Source organism: Eschrichtius robustus, chromosome 3, assembly GCF_028021215.1.
Source record: "Eschrichtius robustus isolate mEscRob2 chromosome 3, mEscRob2.pri, whole genome shotgun sequence".
Lineage (NCBI taxonomy): Eukaryota > Metazoa > Chordata > Mammalia > Artiodactyla > Eschrichtiidae > Eschrichtius > Eschrichtius robustus.
Genome location: NC_090826.1, coordinates 141,902,416 through 141,923,537, shown reverse-complemented (window position 1 = coordinate 141,923,537; position 21,122 = coordinate 141,902,416). Strand labels below are relative to the sequence as shown.

At 41.8% G+C, this 21,122-nt stretch overlaps 1 protein-coding gene across 1 annotated transcript in view; it reads right to left on the bottom strand.

Annotated features, from left to right (window-relative positions):
- Nucleotides 1-21,122, bottom strand: part of LAMC1 (laminin subunit gamma 1) — a 121,142-nt gene that overhangs the window by 38,566 nt on the left and 61,454 nt on the right. The window contains exons 2-4 of the mRNA XM_068541376.1: nt 9,277-9,581; nt 4,684-4,814; nt 2,480-2,646 (exon numbers count right to left, since the gene is read on the bottom strand). Of these exons, the coding sequence (XP_068397477.1) occupies nt 2,480-2,646; nt 4,684-4,814; nt 9,277-9,581 (603 nt within the window). The remainder of the gene's footprint in view (nt 1-2,479; nt 2,647-4,683; nt 4,815-9,276; nt 9,582-21,122) is intronic.

Genomic DNA, 21,122 nt, shown 5'->3' with positions numbered 1-21,122 from the left:
TAAGTCAGATCCATGTTCCTTTACAAACAGCATTTTAAAAGACTCAAAGAAAACAAAACCATAATTTCCCCACATCTCTGACAGACAGGTGGTGGCAGATTAAGAACGACCGCCAGACGCACTGTTCACTCAAAAACAAAAACGAAAACTGTATGTCTGTCTATAAAGGGTTCATACAGTCAGGTTAACAGCTTACTAAGAAATGTTCATCCTTATCAAAAATAGTACCATCATAAAATATAAGTTATCCTTGTACTTAGGAATCTCCGCATAGTTGTACACATACAAACAAAAGCCAAGTCAAATTACAATTTTTCTGAATCTTTATCCTTCATTCTAATACCAAGTCCAAGCACAAGGGGCCAATTTATATGCAGGCTTCAATTTATGTTAACTTTTCAGGGCTCAGACAATTCAAATACATTAGATACCAACTTCTAAAATGCCAGATTACTTGCATACCCAGACGGGAGTAATCTTGAGACACATGGGTAAAAATTAGTGCCTCTTTCGAAAGAAGGAGGAAATCTATAGATCCGCAAGAAAGTAAATCCACAAGAAGGGAAATCTAGATCCACAGATGCCTCCATCTGCTGGGAAGCCATAGTGCCAAATGGGTCATCTGTTAAGTAGCTATATTCCCTACAGAACGAGTATCTGTAGTCACTGAAAATCTTTATTATATTTATACTAAGATGATATTTTCCAAATTATTGATTCTGCCCCAAGTACAGACACTAAATAAAAATAAAATTTTATTTGATTACAGATAGAGCAGGAGATCGTTTTAAAAAAAATTTGAACACGTTTTTTTTTTCTCCTCCCTGCCTTTACAATCAGTTCTTCTATAGTACTATATTTGAAAACTTTTTAGAAACTTGAATCGCTGGCACCAAGAATTAGAGTTAAGTAACTTTGAAAGCTCCCATTCCCTTCTTCATCAGCTATTTCTCTTCCCTCAAGTCTCCCTAGATTATCTCGCAATCAGCCCAGCTCACAGCACCTAAATGGTCTGGTGCTTAGAGACGGTGAGGCAGAACAATCCCCATGTCTATGCTGTCCTAACCCACTGCTAAAAGCAGATGCTGTGGCTCCCTCATCATCAGCTGGTAAGAGAGAAGGCAGCTGTCATTTTCTCTTCCCTAGCTCCAGCACCCTGACAATACTGTAGTACTGTCACACCTCCAGAAACTTCTCTCTTTGACGGGCCATGGTGCTGAAGGGACCAAAGAGGAAAGCAAATTGACTTAGCTCCTTATCAAAGTCTGTTAGCTACTGTATTCTGTTCACTTGCTAGTGAGAAGCTGGATATAATGTTACACTTGTTTTTTCCCATATAATGTTCCTGGATAGACTCAAAATATGACATCATTAAGCAGATTACTTTTCAAACATATGCGTACATTTAATTAGATGTCACATCTTAGGAGTATTTCATTTTTCCTTTTATCAGCCTTTATCATGTAGTTTCCAACACCGGATATTACAGTTCAGTAAAAGAATTAAAGAAGTTCAAGTGCTTAGGAATGCTAGAGGAGGCTATAAAATTTATCTGAAAATGTGAATAAGAAAATCTGCTGTAAGCAGCTAATGGAAACAGTCATGAGTCAAGATATTGGTCCTTTTTCAAGGTTTCTGCCAATAATTCCTGCAAGTTCAGAGTGTCTTCCTTCTTATTCCTTTTATTACCAAGAGGATACAATAAGGAATATTTATAAGGACATAAGAAAATGTTGCTGCTTTAAAAGTTTCTCACTTTCAAATCCTTGGCAAATCATGATTACACGGTTTCATGATTTTTCTCCTGAGATTCCTTTCTCTATCTCTTGAGAATAAACCAAGACATTATGAAGGAATAAAACAATGTGTAATCTTTTTCATTTTACCTCTTCCTAAGAATACTAGGATCTACTCTTCTTCCCAGAGCCACCCACCTCTGCATGACGGAAGCAGGAAAATCCTCCCCATTGTGCTCTTTAGTGAGATAAAGAAAAAATAATTTTGATAAATAATCCATCGAATAGCAGTCTTAGTCTAGAACTCATCACACCTGACAAATTGATTGTTGTTGATTACAACAATCCTGGCTGTTTGAATAAATAAGCATTGAAAGCAAGAAGAATATTTTAAAGGGCAACAAAGAAAAGACTGGAGAAACCATATTTTAGAGTAGGCAACCCCGGCCCAGTATTTAGAGCTAAGCAAAGGCCAAACCTTGAAGGTGCCGCTCTCATTCTGTTATGTGTGTTCATGAAGGAAACATAAAACCAGCACAGTTTATGTTTATGGCCAATTGCCCGCATCTATGATTTTCCTTTGACGTGCATGCAGGTTATTGTTCTACACTCTCAAATTAGGGAAGAAGCTCTGCCTTTCAGGCTTTTCCTTTCAAGGAGGAATCAAAGGAAGTCACCAGTTCCTTCTCCCACCTCTGAAGTCCTCAAGACAATTTAGCAGACGAACACCAAGGGGCACTCACGCAGGCATTCGCTGGCACCCTCGGCAGTCGCCCTCCTCCACGGCCGGTCATTGAAGAAAGGAAGGCACTTCTCACAGTCTACGCCATAAGTATTATGTTTGCAATTACACACCAGCTTGTCAAATTCATTCTTCACGCACTCGCTTGCATGTCCGTTACATTTACACCTGGGGAGAGAAGAGACCCTCAAAAGAATGAAACACCTATGAAGCCCTGAAACGGATGCAGAAAAAGGATGTACACAGAGAACTAAAAACCACCTCAGGATGTTCTTGAGTTTACCACTCCAAACTGTAAACTGAGAAACTGAGCAAGATTAAGTAATGACTGTGTGTTTTCAGGTATGAAGAAAAATTAAACAAGACAACAAAAAAAAGGTAGCTTTATTTAACAGGGGATGGGGCATTAACTGGACATGAGAAGAAAGTCCCCAACAATTTCTGAGGACATCTGTAGGACCATTTCCTGAAGTGAAATGTGTGCATCTCAAGAGGCAGCCAAGTGTAGCGGTTAAGAAGAACATGGACTCCAAGGCCAGGCCGCCTGGGTTCGAAACCTTGCCCTGTGACTTACCAATGTAACTTAAACTCGGTGCCTTACCTGTAAAATAGGGAGGATGATAATACCTATTTCATAGAGTTATTGAGAAGATCAAGAGGTTGCTATATGTATGTGCCCAGGACTGTACAGGCATGTAACAAGTCAATAAATTTCAGCAGTTATCTGCCATCATGATTTTAAAGTATTTGATCTGAAGACAATGAGAGACAGATACCACACCACCATATGGATCTCTGGTAGACTGACATTCCCTCAGGTTGTTTGGGGCAAGAATCCTTGAAGGAGCCTCTAGATGCAGGTACTACCATAAACTAAGGACTCATGGAAATCCCCATGAATACTAACACGCACTCTGGTGCAGAGCCGTTACCCTCACTCGCTCTTTAAAGATAGCAATCAGTTCCACAGCTTCAAGCACCACTTAATAATACACTCAAACACTTCTAAAACATCTACAGTGCACCAGGATGAATCCCAAATGTATATCTCCAGGCCGCCTCTTTCTCCCAAGCTCCTGTCCTTGATTGCTGCACAAATTTAGATGTCCTCCACGACTTAAAACTTTACATTCTACAACTAAACTCACCACCTTCCCAAATGAGCTCATCTTCTCCATTTATTTTGTTAATGATACCACCATTCTCCTGGTCACTAAACCCTCAAAATCACCTTTGACTAAAATCCTGATAATTCTTCCTTCATAAAATGCACCTAAATGTTTCTTTCCATTCTGCTGTCACCACCTTAATGTCAGGTATTTGTCACCTAACACCTAGATGACAGCATAATAACAGGAATATAAATTCTCTCGATCATATTGTACTGTTACCTTGCCTGCAGTTAATCTTCTTAATCTACTGTGTTGAAATCATAGCCCTAACTCCAGAAAAGTACATGATTTCTCATTGGTTACAGTTTCAATCAACTTTCACTGAGCATCAATCCCATACCAGGAACACTGCATACAAAAATAATGTTTCTGCTCTTGAGACTTCATAGTCTATTACAAGGGGAGGTAAGTCCAAGATTCTTGGCTCACTGTCTAAGGTCTCTGGCTACCAAACTCTCTCTGGTTTACAACTCCACAAATTCATATAAGATTTTCCTTAAGTCAAGGAGGTTTAAACGCTTCCAACTCTATACTTTTGCTCATGACATGCACCCAACCCTCCTGTACCCAACCCAGACATCCTCTCTCCTTATCTAAACCCTACCTATTCGTTGACACCCAGCTTAGATTCCATCTGTTTCTCTAGCCTGACAGTCCTGTAACTATTCTCTGACATATGACATCTCTTTATCTAAAACGCTTGATGGTACTAGTATTTAACTTTTCGCATATTCATACATCGCCTGCCCCATTCACCTGTAGGATCCTAGAAGGTCAGGTCCTTCTCAGTAAGTGAATGTCAGACTTGCACTTCCTCAGTAGCTTTATAGTGCCTATCATAGAGCTTTGCACTTAAACGCTCAATAAGAATTCACTAATGTGTTGATTTGACAAGGTTTTAGAAAACCTAATTACTTTGTTTCCAGGATAATGAGGTCTAAAAACATTACTAATACAGTTGTAAACAAGTTGCTACATTCACTTCTACACCAAAGCTCCAATCACTTTCAAGGTTATTTAATGGTTTACTTACCTACCACCCACAGCGAAATCAGAGATTGCATAATAATAGGATTTGAGAACTTTGGGGTCATTAAACACTTCATCTCCAAAAGTGTTCAGGCGATTGAGTGTCACTCTGATGTCAGTGGCAGTTACCCATTCCTGTCAGAAAACAAAAACACAGAAAAGATAGGTAAAGGCACTGAAGATAAGAGACATATATGTGACAAAATCTTCTAAACAGTTAATGTATCATTTAACTTATGTCCTCTTCTGGCATTAAATCTATTATAACACTCAAGGACTCCTTTCATTTCTTCATACTTGAATTTCCTTCTTGACTCTTCCCTTCTTTGATCTAAGTTGTTACTTTACCACTCAGAGTCTCCCGAGGCAGGAATAATATTAGTTTCTTCACAAGGCTGTAGAGAGGCTTAAATGAAATATGCTTTTCAACGCTCAGCATGCATTAGGTAGTCAACACACGTGTCTCGTCTCTCCATCCTGTATCCACACCCCAAAGCCAGTCAAGAGAAGCCAGCACAGAGCTCACGTAGTACCACCACTGTATCAGATACACTGGTCATTGCCTCCTCCTGCCCATCTTGTACCATCTCCCTCTCACTCTTACCCAGTCCACTACGGACAGATCTGGGAGACACATCCAAGCACAAAGCAATCAATCATTACACTGGCCTGAACCAATCAGATGTACTCTTTGTCTTGACACTTCCCAAATGTCACTTCTCATGAGGCCTTCCCTGGCCACTCTGTCTAAAATCGCCACCCCCCCAGCCCCCTGCAACTCCCTATTTCCCTTCCCTATTTTATTTAAATTGCCTGTTTCCATCACCACCACCTGCCCACCCCACCATTGCCACCACCAGATTATAAGCCCCATAGGGCAGGAATTTGTTTTGTTTTGTTCACTGCATTTCACTAGTGCTTAGCATATAGTTGGTGCTCAAGTAACATTTGCCGAGCAAATGAACAGATTTGAGGAAACTACAACTGATCAAGTTGGTAGGTATACCATAATGGCAGAGGACAAGAATGAAGGTTATATAGTTTTCCCCTCGGTTTTATGAGATCTAAGCGCTTATAATAAATGCCCTTTCCTTGAGCTAATTTTAGTCAGATGTTTACATCTGTAGTAATTATAATAATTATCCCAATGAATCACGTCTGCCAGTGTCCACAACCTGTGCGGTCCCTGTCCACGCTGATTCTAGGCTTGGGCATGTGACTTGCTTTGGCCAAGGAGACATCAGCAAATGTGACACAAGCAGAGGTTTAACAAGCATGTGTGCACTGGGATTTACCCTCTTGGAATACTTCCTCCATCACATGAAGAAGCCTAGTCTAGCCCCCTTGAGGATGTAAGACCACAGGGAGAGAAAAACCCAGCTCCCAGCTGACCTGCCAGGGAGCGAGCCCAGGCCAACACAAAATCGTGAGAAATAATAAATCACGGTTGTTTAAAACCATTAAGTTTTAGAGTGGTATATTACATAAAACTACCCAGATATACCATGTCCACTTACTTACTTATTTATTTTATTTTTCGGCCACACCCCACGGCATGTGGGATCTTAGTTCCCTGACCAGGGATCGAACTCACCACACCCCCTGCAGTGAAAGCACGGAGTCTTAACCACTGGACTGCCAGGGAAGTCCCCCATGTCCACTTTAAGTCCTCTCCTGGGACTGCATATCAGCATCACCTACAGAGACATTAACAAGCACGTGCAGAGCTGCAGGCGTCTATGTTTTCAGAAGGCTTCACATGAGACTGGGAAGCACACCCCTGATTAAGAATCACTGCTTACACCAGGCCAAACACCTGGCATGTAGAACAACACAGAGAGCTCATCAAGGCTTATCTCCATGAAGCCTTCATGTATAATTAGAAAGGAGAAGAGATGATGATTTCACCATATCCAAACTTGGAACTCCAATAACAACGCCCACTCATGGCCACAATGTTAGGAATCTTTTAGTCGTCTGTAGTGTAAACAGCTAAACATATCTCTGTGTTTAATGCTTATTATATCTTCAACAGGCTTCATCTTTATCACAGCTCTCCTGGAATAAAAGCTTCTCAAGAGTTGAATCTAAGCCTTTTTTTTTTTTTTTTTTCCCCATAACGGGCATCTTAAAAAGAACAGACTCTAGAACTAGACTTTCTAGGTTTTGAATCCCAGTTCTGCCACTTAAAACTGTGTGATTTGGGGCAAGTGAGTTTATCTTTTCTGGGCCTCTGATTCCTTATCTGTAAAATGGAGAAAATAAAGGTATCTATCTTATAGAGTTATTGGGAAGGTTAAATGTGTTAATACATTTAATATATCTAAAGGTTTAGAACAATGCTTGTCACATTGTGGCACATTATAGTAAGTGCTATAATAAATGCTAATTATTATTATAAATCACTACATGCTTAGTAATATTCATATACATTGAAACCGGGAAGGTTTCTGGGAGATCATAACTTTTAGAGGGAGGCACAGGGAGCAATGAGGGCAGAAGCCAACTGCCTCTCTCCTCACTGTCGGGTCGGCTACAAGTCATATCAGTTAACCCTCCTTGGCAATTATATAGCAGAGCCAGAGCTCTTACATCCAGAGATGCATAATTAATGTTTTTGCATAATGATACCAACTGACCAAATCTACTGCAGATGCCCACAGCCTTTTGCCACATTTAGTCTTATGAGTTTCTGTAGCATGAAGAGTTAAGAAACATCAGAATTCCTATAGCTGGGGGAACTGCTTCAAGACAGGCTGACAAGGCATAGAGTTAGCAAAGGTGCCAGAAAACCACAGTCACATCATTAACTCACTGCTTTTCCCTACTGACTATACTGTTCCCTCCCCAGGACAGTAAAATACAATAATTCTTCCCTCCCCAGGAAGAATCAAAGTTAGAAAATGTGTGCCAGTTGACCGACTTATAGAGTATTTACAGATCACTTCTGCCCTAGGTAAGCTGTCTCCTGCTTTTTCATCTATCAAAGTCGGTTATTCTTTCTGCCATTTATTTTGAACACACCTTACTGCCTTTGAAAGAAACATTTTCTGAAAGACCTTTGCAAACACACTCATTGCTCACCAGAACCCTCAGAGCTTACCAAAATCAAGATCTATGATCTCCCAGCAAACTACAGAAATACAATGGAAGGGAAGAACTGGACCCAGCGAGAATATATTCTCATCTTTTGCCACTGTCCAAAGCCACACGGCCAAATTTTCAAAGGGTCCTTGTACATAAAAAGTTCCAAAGAGAAAGAATGAGGGAACACAAAGGCATAAGGCCCAGAAAAACAGGGAGATTCCCTACTTAGAAGTCACAACAACTTTTCATAAAGTATACACAGCATTTGCAAACCCACATCCAGTCTTTCTTGTCTCAGCGAATTAATACAGGCTGTCCCCATTTAGATGTTAACTCCAGCCATGTGACAGAAGCATCTCCAGTCTGTGTGAATGTGCTGAGTATGGCATGACACGCATCTGTCTCTCCATAATCAAACAGCCAGAACATAAGAAAAGGTCACAGACGTCTAAGCAATACAGAAAGATTCCAAATTATAGTATATAAGGAATATGCACACGGCATTTATGAAAAAAGAAACCTTGGGCTTCCCTGGTGGCGCAATGGTTGAGAATCTGCCTGCCAATGCAGGGGACACGGGTTCGAGCCCTGGTCTGGGAAGATCCCACATGCCGCGGAGCGACTAGGCCCGTGAGCCACAATTACTGAGCTTGCGCGTCTGGAGCCTGTGCTCCGCAGCAAGAGAGGCCGTGATAGTGAGAGGCCCGCGCACCGTGATGAAGAGTGGCCCCCGCTTGCCACAACTAGAGAAAGCGCTCACACAGAAACGAAGACCCAACACAGCCAAAAATAAATAAATAAATAAATAAATAAATAAATAAATAAAATTTTTTTAAAAAGAAATTTTTAATTCTTTCTATTGCCATATAGGGAAAAGTTTCTATCACTGTCCTTAAGCACTATACCAGGGTTACCTAAATTCATATCTTGTCACAAAATCCAGTGCTTTTAGGTGATGAAGAGTTTTCATAATGATTGGCAACAGTGCCAGACAAACCCAACCAAAATTTCCTTGTACAATAACGAAGGAAGGTAGAGTTCTTAAACATCTTGCTTCAGTTGTTCCCTCTTGCTAATATTAAAAAATAGTTTTTTTATTTTGTCAAATCAAAGAAGAGGTACGACAGGATACAAAAAAATTTGGTAGATTCATTCAAATACCCTCCTTCAAAAGGAAGGCAGAAGCAAAATGTTTCCACTGCAAGTACAGAGACTCAAATCAAAATTGTTCAACATTTTTAAAAAATCTGTAAAATTTACCTCCCAGAATACACGTGCATGAAAACTAAGAACAAACATCAACTGGGCAGCAGAAATAAAACTACTTTCCTTCACTTATTAAGAGAACACAGGAGAGCAGAATAAAATCCAGCTGTCTGTCTTGGTGGAGTAGGTGCTATTCCTACCCCTTACTTCAGAAGTGGGACCACGGTCCCCCAATACAGTGATCTTTCTGCATCCTGCCTGTGGAAGAACTGACTGGCTACCAAGCCAACCGCTAGGTGCCTACCTGCAGCACAGGGCTATTGTCAAAGTTGTAGGCGCTGGGCCGTCCTTCCAGGGTTGAAAAGGCCACGTTGCCCCCGGTGAGAGGGGAAATGTCACTGAATTCATCTGTGCACAAGGCCTGCTGCTCGTCCCCTCCCGTCCTGATGAAGCCTCGGTTTGCCTTCGAGTAGGTGTTCTCGCAGGAGCCGCTGTAGTACTGGTAAGGGACCCAGGGCCCCTCTTCCCGCGTGCGCTTGTAAATGGCGAAGCTCTCCGGGCGGCTGGTGTGGAACTTGAGGCGCACATATGTGATGTCAAACGCTTTTCCTGTGGGGCAAACACATCGATGTCCAGAAGTCATACGTATGAAGCACAGAAACCCCCTCTATTCCCACTTTGCTTTGGAACTTGACAAAGAAAGAGGATACAAACCAACATGTGCACACTACGCTAAGAGGGTTCCAGAACACACAACACACTGGCTGTGTCCAATAGGCTCTTCTAAGCCTGGAAACAGTGCGTGTTTTCCCACAGAAATAAGCTATAGCTGCACTCTTAAGTTGGCTCATAAAAGCCCATTTATGATGTGTGTTGTTAAAATGTTGGTTGCCATGAAAAATGATAGCATATATTACGTACTTATATTGTTAAACAAAAATAAAATTGAGTGAAAATGTGCATTTATCCTTAATGCCGGTGCTTCCACAAAAGCTTAATTAAAAGATAGAAAAGAAAATATTTGCTGGCTTTCTAAATGGGTCTTCTGGGCACTTTCAAGATTTTTAAAAATCGTTCTTTATTAATTTTAATGTTACTTCTTGATGCAGGAAGAGTATCATCAGCACTATTCTTCTGCTTACTTACCAGGTTAAGAAAGAGAAATCTGAGAAAGAGTGAAGGACAGTGATTGAGATGTGGGGCAGGGACTAGAGCAGGAAAGAAGAAAAAAGATTCCTCTAGTAGCTGACAAAGAGATGACAAAAAAAGAGAAAGAGAGAGAAGGGAAAGGCGGTTTAAAGAAGCTGTGTTCGAAAGAGAATATATGAGACATGAGTGCTGAACAAGGAAGGACAGCAAGGGGGAGGAGCCAACGGGCTGTCATCCCTCTGGAAGAAGAGTCACTGCGTCAGGCAGCTCCCTGCGGCAGGCAGAACACAGCCTGATGGCTGGGACAGCTTGGTTGCCAGCCAGCAGGATTTCAGGTGGGTAAAAAAGATAATGTGCAGCTGTTTTTAAACACCATTCATTCACAAATTGGTCTTTCTATCTCTGACAATATCTATATTTTGCTGCTTCTATGTTATAATGAAGATCACGGTTTGTCAACAAGTATGTATTGGGCACAACTACATGCTCAGTCCCATGTTATATACTTTGGGGGACAGGATGCATTAGACATAAGTGGTCCTTGAACTCGAGAAGCTTACAGTCTCTTCTGTCCAAGTGAATCAACTTCACAGGAAGAACCACCCTACAAAGCCCACAGAAGAGGAACTCCTGCACTCTCAGAAGTGTTGAGGGGAGACTTCTGCCATTCTCTCACTTCCTCACACCCACTCATGCCCAGGGAAGAAGGAGTGTTGCTCATGTGTGGCCCGGAATCTCCTCAGCTCTCTCCTAGTTGCCACCCGAGTCCCCCTCTCTCCTCTCCCTCACTCCTCAGTGCAAGACAGCACCTCTGCCACTGTGCAGGGGAGGCCTGCTGCTGTCCTGCTACTCAATTCAGGACTAAGTGGATGAGTTCAGCTGGGGTGGGGCAAAAGGCCCATGTAAGCTATATGTCCAGGCGCTGTTCTTCAAGCCAGTTTTATCTGTAATAAAACTGATATGATGAGCCATATCTGACTCCATTTCCCAACTGGTTCAGATCTTAAAAGAGGGGTTTGATTAACTGTCCCCCATATAATGAAACATTCACACGCATAAGATCTTGAACGTAAAGGTGTATGGTATGATGGAAAAAACACAGGCCTGGCCATTATGAGACCTGAGTACAGATCCTGGCTCCTTCAATTACTAGCTGTGTGATTTCTGTTCCGTCATTTTCTCCTCTGTGAAAATGAGGGTGATACAGACATAGAGAACAGACTTGTGGTTGTCAAGGAGGAGGGGTGGGTAGGGGAGGGAAGGATTGGGAGTTTGGGATTACTAGATGCAAACTATTATATATAGGATGGATAAACAACAAGGTCCTACTGTATATCACAGGGAACTATATTGAGTATCCTGTGATAAACCATAATGGAAAAGAATATGAAAAAGAATATATATGTATAAACTAAGTCACTTTGCTGTACAGCAGAAATTAACACAACATTGTAAATCAACTATACTTCAATAAAATAAAAAAATAAAAAAAAATGAGGGTGATAATCCCTGAGCCTCCTACCTCAAAGAGTTGTTGGAAGGTCAAACTAAGATCTTGCATATACCTGATTCACTATAAAACCCTATACAAACATAAGGCATTATTATAGTACGGTACAGAAGAGAATTCCTGAACTAGGATCCTGGAGATGTTCACACACAAGAGCCTGATTGTACAAGGGCCTACCTGGTATAGTTGCCAAAGAATATTTTACAAATCTGGATCTTCTACCTAGGAGGCAGTATAACACTTTGTCTGGACACAGGTCATGCAAATACAGTTTACAGCCTTCTTGTTCAAAGAATGCAAATTTAACCTGTATCTCTTTACTGTGTCAAAAATGTAAAGATGTCACCTTTGAATGAAGGCGAGGTTATAATACAGTATCGATGGCATTCCAGAGACTATCTAAAACATTCTGGAATGGTAGAACAATTTAGTTTTACTCATGAGTATGTGGCTTGGGATGTTCAAAGGCTTACTCACTAATCTGTGGATTACAGATTACCCTTGCTTTTCTATTTTCTCTGTCTACATCTCTGCCATCTCATTGTTCTTTAGCAACCCAACCTACAGGAGAATGGATCAAAGGAGAGGAGGTAAAATGGATCCGGGTATCCTGTGTCCCAGACAAACATCTGCACCACAAAGCCACACACTGAAAGAAACAGGCATATGTGGTCACTCCATGTCGGCACAAACACAGCGATGGGTGGCAGAATGTCAGAAAAGCAACTCTGCTAGCATTAAACTTTGAAGCACCCTAGCTTGCTGCTGCTGGCGCTGCCTCACCACGCCTCATTTTCAGAGCTGCTTTTTTCATTCTAACTTATAGCTACAGTTGAAAGAGGTAGAGGGCTCTGTGGCAATCTGTAAAGGAGGCTCACACATTCCACACAAGATGGCCACGTGCGTGACCTTCGACATTGCAGCCAGCCCAGTAGTGGATACAGATCACTGCAATTCCACGTGATGAGTGCTATGACAGGGGAAGGACATGAGGTTTTAGGAGCATGGAGGAAAGTCACCTAACCCACATCTATGAGGTCAAGATATTTTCTAGAGGAAGTGACATCTAAATCCAAGACCTGAGGAATGCAGAGGAATTAGCTAGGCCAACAGAGATCAGTCATCCAGGCAGATGGAGTAGGATGTATGAAAGCCCAGAGAACACAGAGGAGTGGCCACTGGAGGAATCAGGGGTGTGCAGTACATCTAGAACTGGAGAGAGTGGCTGGAGATGAGTCAGCTAGCAAGCACAGCACGCCAGGCCTGAGGCCATGCTAAAGAGCAACTTCAACTTCCTCAGGCTGATGGCAAGCCATTGAAGGATTTACGTCAGGAAATGTATGATCAGGTTTGATTTTTAGAAAGATCATTCTGGCCACTGTGTGGAGATTAGGTTAGAAGGGACAGGACTAAAGGTAGAGAGAACATTTAAGAAGATGTGGCGGTAATCCTGGCCGACAGTGGCTGAACTAAGAATAGGGACAGCTGGAATAGAAAAATGAACGGATTTGGGTGACATGTAGTTAGCAGACTTCAATCATAATTTGTAACTGATGGAGGGGAGCAGGAATCATTTCTGAAAGCCTTCTCTACTTTTACTCTGTTGACATTCTGTTTCATTGCCAAAGCTTCCTTTACGCATTCCACAAGGTGGAAGGATTGAGAATAACATTCAGTTTTCTAGTTTAAAAACAGCCAAATGGAGAGACGTCCCATCCACTGAAATAGAGAACAAAGGAGGTTAAGCAAAACTGGAGGCAGAAGTGGAGGGCAGGATGGGGAGATGAGTTCTATTTTGGATACACAAGATTTAAGGTGTCTGTGGTCATCTAGACAAGAAAAAATGTCTAGTAGGGAGTTGGATGTGAATAGTCTGAAGGCCCAAGAGAGACGTCTAAGTTAGAGATACAGATTTGGGATTCATTAGCCTGTGGATGGATAATGAAGATGTGGTGTGGTTGAGACCAATGAGGTAAGAGTGTTGAGTGAGGAGAGCTGACTTTAGGATCATGCTGAGGAGCATCAACATTTAAGGCACAGCCAGAAGATGAGGCAACAGGGGAGACTATGAAGACCAGAGGGAGGAGGGCAAGTAAAAGACAACAAATATCACAGAAGCCAAGAAGGTGAAGAAGGAAAGAATCAATGGTGTTTAAATCTGCTAAGCGAATCAAGTAAGGTAATGACTAAGAAGCGTCCAATGGCTTCAAGCCACAAAGAGGTCACTGAGGTGCTTAGTGAGAGCAGTTCCACCGGCAGGGATCTTGCTGGGTTGGAACTGAGAACGTATGGTAGATAGGACGTGGGAAGGTAGACACAGTGAGTGTAGCCAACCTGGTATGACATCTGGCTAAAGGGTAGGAGAAAGAGAAGATGACGGTAATTGGAGGGGATATAGGGCCAGAAGAAGATTTTTCCCTTTCTTTCTGATAGAAGATACAAGGCTGTATTACATGCTGTTGTGCTCCAGTCAGCAGAAAGAGAAAGAATGACTGTGGAAACAAGGCGGGGAAACAAGAATGTGATTCAGCACTGGTGAAAGGACTGGCTCCATAAAGGAGAAAACCTGCATCCTTGCTTTCTACCTGGGTGCAAATGTAAGTGATTTAGTAGGTTTTAGAGGATGGAAGTTGAAAGAGTTCTAACTGATGACTTTATTTTGTCTGTGCAGTGAAAATCAAGGGTACCTGCTAAGGGGTTGAGGGCAAAGCCAGTGGGGAATATCTGAAGAGAGTGTAGAGCCACAATAGAGACTAGCAGAAAGCTGTCTAGAGAGAAAGGCTTGCTGGGCAGAGACAACGCTGCCGGGATGAGGGTACAGACATCTTCGTGGAGGTGTGATTTTCTACAGCAGCACTTAGCACCTCCTGTACAGGGGCAATGGAAGGACAATAAGGTAGCGGGATTGATGTTACTCCAAGGAATTTAGAATCTAACCTGAATAAATAAGGAAGCAAATACAGAAAACAGAGTGGAAGAGTCATGGCTTGACTATCCTGTGTTATCTGGAACTACCTGTAATCATGGATAATCAAGAACTGAAAACTCAAGGAGCTAGTTTTTATTCCATTAAACAGCTACAGTTGAGACCTTCCATGTGCTTGTTCACACACTCTCTCTCTCTCTGAATACACTTCTCTACTCTTTATCTGTCCATCCTACTCATTTCACAGTTGACAGAGTAAGAAGATCTAGTTAAATGGCAAATGAACAGAAAAGAGGACTAGGTCTCCGTTTTTCCAATGACAGTGACGACACTATCTTCATACTGTGGGGGCATGCGAAAGTAGATGAAGGACTTTAAAGGAAAGCAGCCAAGCCAAACAATTAAGAAAACCAGTAAGTACACGTCTGGAAAGTATTCCAGCAACTCTACAGCTAGAACGTCTTTCCCCTTTACCTCACGTTCACGCACATGAAGACTAACCAGGGGACCTCCCTGGTGCTGCAGTGGTTAAGAATCCGCCTGCCAATGCAGGGGACACGGGTTCGATCCCTGGTCCAGGAAGATCTCACATGCCACGGAGCAACTAAGCCCGTGCGCCATAATTACTGAGCCTGCGCTCTAGAGCCCGCACGCCACAACTACTGAAGCCCGTACGCTCTAGGGCCAGAGTGCTGCAACTACTGAAGCCCGCACGACTAGAGCCAGTGCTCCGCAACAAGAAAAGCCACCGCAATGAGAAGCCCGCGCACCGCAAAGAAGAGTAGCCCCTGCTCGCCGCAACTAGAGAAAGCCCACGCGCAGCAACATCGACCCAACACAGCCAAAAATAAATAAATTAAAAATTAAAAAAAATACTAACCATGGGTATACACACCCTCAAGAAAATATTTAGCTTCTGAATGTTCTGCTGCCTCCCCCGCCTCCCCTTGCCACATTCCTTCCATAAACAAAAAGACTCAAGTGCAGATGTTTAGAACGAAGCACACAAAATTAACTAATACTTCCTGCTCTGAATCCTACAGTGAGTCTGGCTGAGGGACTAAGAGAAGGGGAGGGGGCCACCTGGACAATGAGAATCCAGCCTTTGTGCACACAGGGCCAAGCCGAGGAATTCTGCTTAAGCCTCCTACGTGGTGAAGTATGTCTAATCTCTCTGAGTAGGGGAGAAACCCTTCCTGTCTTAGAATTGGATTCAAGTACTAACTGCTGGGGAACATAAATGCTTCTCTGTTATGTGCAGCTCAGAAGAATTCCATGAGGATGTTGTGAAACAGCCTCCTTTACAGTGAAGTAATGAGCGACAATGGCCATACAGAATTTCACAGAACTTCCAAATGCCCTTCCATGGCCTGGATTAGAAGAGAACTAGCTCATTCTGAAATATCAAATTAGGAGTCACTGATTCACTATTGTTCTTACGTGCTCACTCCTCAGAATCAGAAAATGACTATTCTCCTTGCAGTCAGACTTGATCTGAGGAATACGAGACTTTAATGAGGTTGTAGCACAGAAAGTCAATTAGAGATGGTAGATGTTTAGGTTACTAAATGGGAGTCTCCAAACAGTTAACACAAACAGTAGTCACAGAAAGCAACTATTTGAAAATGTTTCCAATTTTGTTAGTATAACTGCTGGCTGAAATAGGAGTTCCCAGGACGAAGTGTACAGCTGCATACCAGCTGTTATTGTTCCACCTCAGCAGACAGATTGTACAAATACGGCCTCGCCAATCAAGATGACCCAGGGCCAGTTAATGCTGAATGTGGGATCCTCAAGTGGACACAGATGGGAGATCAGAAAGCGTGGAGAGGAACAGTCAAGCACAGACAAAATGTGTTGGGGTGATCTGGGTACATGGAGTTATTCCAACTGTTAGAAGACTCTTTCCTAACTGCCTGTTGAAAGGCTAGTTTCTATGGCTCAAAACTTACCTTCAAGATAGATTGTTTTTAAAAACTTATTATCCCGTTCCTTTCCCTTATATTTCGGTGCTCTTTTTTCAAGGCCTCTCTCTTGTCAATCAGCTAAGTGCCAACAGTGTAAGGGGACAATCCCATAGGAACTGCATCTAAATCAGTTAGCACAACTTATGAATGAGGACACGTAACCTTTATAGCTTTCTATGAAAGTCATTTTTCATTGAATTTATTAAAACAAATGCAACAGCATTCACAATTTGAGAAAGCATCCCTTTCAAATGAATAAAGAAAATGGTTCAAATTTCCTGAGTACATGCAATAAGCACATCCCATCACACATGAACCCCTGTCATGACAGAAAGACATGCCGAGATGAGTGGTGCTAGAATATGGACAGTTTCCATTCCAAGCTGCCACTGGGAAACAAAACAAAGGAGGCAGATAAAACAGACAAAGTGAAGAAAATCATTTTAGAATTTTTTAAAAAGCTAATAAAATTCTGTACCAAAGGCTATGTATAAAAATGACGGTATGGCTATGACAATAAAGCTAAGGGGAAAACAAAAGTTTTAAAATTGACTGGTATGATTTGGGAGAAGATAAACCCACAATCTCTTAGGGAAACTAGATGTGTCCACAAAGTACCAAATTTAAAGTTTAAGCCAAAGAAAACAGTGCTACTCTCTCCCTATCACCTGCCAAACCTCCACTTGGTGCATCTGCTGAATAAGACCATGGCACTAACCTAGTGTAGCAATCTTCAAAAAATAAAATCCTTCTGCTTGTGTTGCCCAACTGTAGTATCCAAAAATGCTACATACTCTTCAGCAAATTGAAGGGTCAAAATTGACTTGGCTTTACACACTAAATATCAATAAATACGAGATCATCAGACAGTTGTTATGTGAACACGGAGGATTCTTAACTGAACACTAGAACATCAAACACTTTTGGAGGGTAATTTCAAATAGGTGCAAATTACTGTTAGAGGTTACAGATGTTTTCCATTGTCAAAACATAAGACATATATATCCTAATTTGTATATCTTGCCATTTTATTTGAAACTGTCACCAGGAGAGACAAGATTCCCAAGTGAAATTCCAAGACAAGAACTGGGCGTATGCCTTATTAACCCAAACCTCATGCTTGCAGACTCAATACCAGCCCTAATTCAGGCCAGTAGGTCACAAGCATGCCTGAAATCTTTGAGCCAAGCTGAAGGAATGCAGCCAGCATTTACTCCCACTCACCCAAGCTGAGGCGAAAAAATCCACTCTGCTGAGCGTCAGAGTTCTAACTAGGGGGGACTGACTGATGTGTAAGACTTAACTGAGTCACATAAATAAAGTAGTCAATTATAATACTAAGGAAATAAAATAAAGAACTCAACAGGCAATGAAATGTAAGCTCCATAAGTAAAACCCACACTTGAAAAATGTCTAATTGTTAAGACGTGAAAAGGAAAAAAGACACCATAATTTTACGGGAAGCTGTTTCTTGTTCTATGACGTCCATACACTATTGAGATTTGACTATTTTTTTGGCTATCATTCGCAGCAGAAGAGTGAAGAATTGTAAAAGAATAGAGAGAAAATCTGATTGGAAAAAACAAGAGATTCTAATATATAGTCATAGTAGTACAATGATAGACTAAGATCAATTCTAATAAATCCTCCCCACACACACAAAGTCCAAAGAAGTTAACCAATAGTGCACTTTCATTCATTCAATAACTGTTTGCTAAGTGAATTTAAGTGACAGTCCACCATGACAAGCTACTTAAAATACCCAGTCCTTCATTTTGCTAGAATGCCTTTTACCCTCCAGTTTAAGTCTTAATAAACTCAGCCCGCTAGTCTCCTAGATCATAAACTATTTGAATCTGTCCTCAACAGAAGAAACAATTACAAACACCATGAAGTATCTTCAATACTCAAATGTCTTTCTCAGTTTTCACAATTGTGTAATTTCTTACCACAGCCACCCATTAGGTCAAGGTTAATAGCCATAACTGGTGTTGATAACTGCAAGTCCAAATGCTTCCACTCCTTCATCAAATATTTACTGAGCACCTATTATGTCACTGTCCCAAGCACTATTCTAGACACTAGGGTTACAGAAGAAAAGACAGAAAAGGTTCCAACTTCATGGGGCTTACAGTGTGGCAGGGAGTGGGGGGTGGGTAAGGGTTAGATAAAAAGCAAAAATAGAAACAAAAATCTTGTGTGTCAGATGATAGATGACATGGTAAAGAACAAAGCGGGGACAGAAAGCACGGGAATGGAGTGCCACTTAATGTAATATGACAGATGGCCTCACCGATGTGGATAAGGTGACATTCGAGGAAAGCACTGAAGAAGCGAGACAGACATGGTGGGGGGGACATCTGGGGGAAGAGCATTCCAGGAAGGACACATGCAAATACCCTGAGGCAGGTATGCTGGCCAGTTCCAGGGAATGATGAAGAGGCCAGTGTGGCTGAATAAGAGTGAACAAGAAGGAAAGAACAGGGGATGAGGTCAGGGAAGCTGAGGGGAGGGAGGGACTGCGGATGATGCCGGCCTTTAGGTCATTGTAAGACTTCGGCTTCTCCTCTGAATGAGATGAAAACCCACTGGAAGATTTTGTACGAGGGAGTAACGTGATCTCACTAGTATTTTAAAAGGATCACTCTGGCTGCTTTATTGACAAAAGACTATGGAGGGGAGTACAGAGAGACAAGAAGGCTAGTCAGGGGTTTTTATGCAATCTCCCAGGTAGGAGATAATGGTAGCTTGGTCCACAGTTGCAGCAGTGAGCAGTGATCAGATTCTGGCCATATTTTGAGGGTAGACCAGACCAGTTACGGATGGACTGGACATGGTGGGTAAGCTGTGGCAACTACAAAGATCGAGCTGTCGTTTATAATGAGATAGCGAAGTACATGGTAAGATCGAGTGTGGGGATGGAGAGCAAGGAAACTGGGAGTTCAGTTCTGGATATTTTAAGTTTGAGATGCTTATGAAACATCCAAGTGGAGATTTCAAGTCAGCCATTAAGATATACAAGTCTGGATTTCAGGGAGAGGTCCAAGTAGGAGAGAGAAATCTGAAAAGTCATGAGCAGACAGACAGTATTCAAAGTGATGAGATTAGATGAACACACCTAGAGAATGGATTGAGAGGTACAGAACTGGGTCTTGGGACACACCAACTTTTAGAGATGGGGGAGACAGGGAGGATCCAACAAAGGAGACTCAAGAGGGACAGTCACTGAAGCAGAAAGAGAATCAACAGGGCAGAATTCCAGAAGCCAAGTTTTAAAAAAACACTTTTCAAGAAGAAGAGAATGATCCACTGAGTCAAATGCTCCTGAAAAGGTGAGAAAGATGAAAACTGAGTGTTGGGACACTGGATATAACTGATTACTACAACCTTGACAGCAAATGGTTTGGTAGAATGACAGGGATGAAAGCCAGAGAATATTGAGGGGGTGGGGAGGACAGAGACTGGAGACAGCTAATAAAGACATTTTTCCAAGTAATTTTGCTATAAAGAAATGAGGTGGTAGATAGAGGGGAGAAGAAGGGGTTCAAGGAGAAATTACTTTCTAAGACTGGAAGACAGCACGTGTTATGCAGACGGGAATGGTCCAGTGCAGCAGCTGAATTTACACTGAACAATAAGGACCATCTCTGGTGTTGCAGATGGATTAGAGTGGGTAAAAGAGACCCACTTTGGTGCACTGTAAAGTTCTTTGAGCCTTTCCAAACATTTCCCTCAAGGAAGAAGAAATAATGGAATTAACAGGATCACTGTAAGTATCTAGATTAAAGAGAGTTATCTGGTGCAAGCTATCATATATAGCATGGATAAACAACAAGGTCCTACTCTATAGCACAGGGAACTATATTCAATATCCTGTGATAAACCATAATGTATATAACTGACTCACTCTGCTGTACAGCAGAAATTAACGCAAGATTGTAAATCAACTATACTTCAATAAATTAAAAAAAAAAAAAAAAAACTTTAAAAAAAGAGTTATCTGGTACCCAAACAGTTCAAAACCCAAGGAGCTCTGGAAGGCCCTCCCCAGTACAGCCAGCCCAGATCTAGGCTTTCCTGCTAGAAATAATCTGGCCCACAGTAAGGTACCAGACTAGCTGTTAGAATCAACCAGAGAGCTTCTGAAAAAAATGCAAATTGTTGAGCCTCGTCCCCAGAAGTTCCATTTTGGTGGGTTCTGGGTGAGTTCCCCAAATCTGTATTTTTAAAAGCACCCTAGGTAATTTTCATGTACAATTACATTTGAAAAATACTGTCCTACTGTAAACTCTTCCTTATCCTGCTTCTCATCCTTTAAAGATTTAGGCAGGAAAGGCTCTGCCCTTGGTGCTGCAATGCAGAATGAACTCAGGCACTCATGAGTGGGGACTTCCACTTTCACATCAAGTATTTTAAGGTGAAATTTATTGCAAGTGTTAACTGTGCAGGCATGAACAGTGAACCAGAATAACAGTGGTCTATCTTCTTTAAGACACAGACAGATGTTAAACTACACAGGGGTTGTTCACTCCATATGCAAGGAGGCTTGGGGTAACTGGACCAGCTGAACCCAAGCTCTGTAACATTTTTCTCCATGC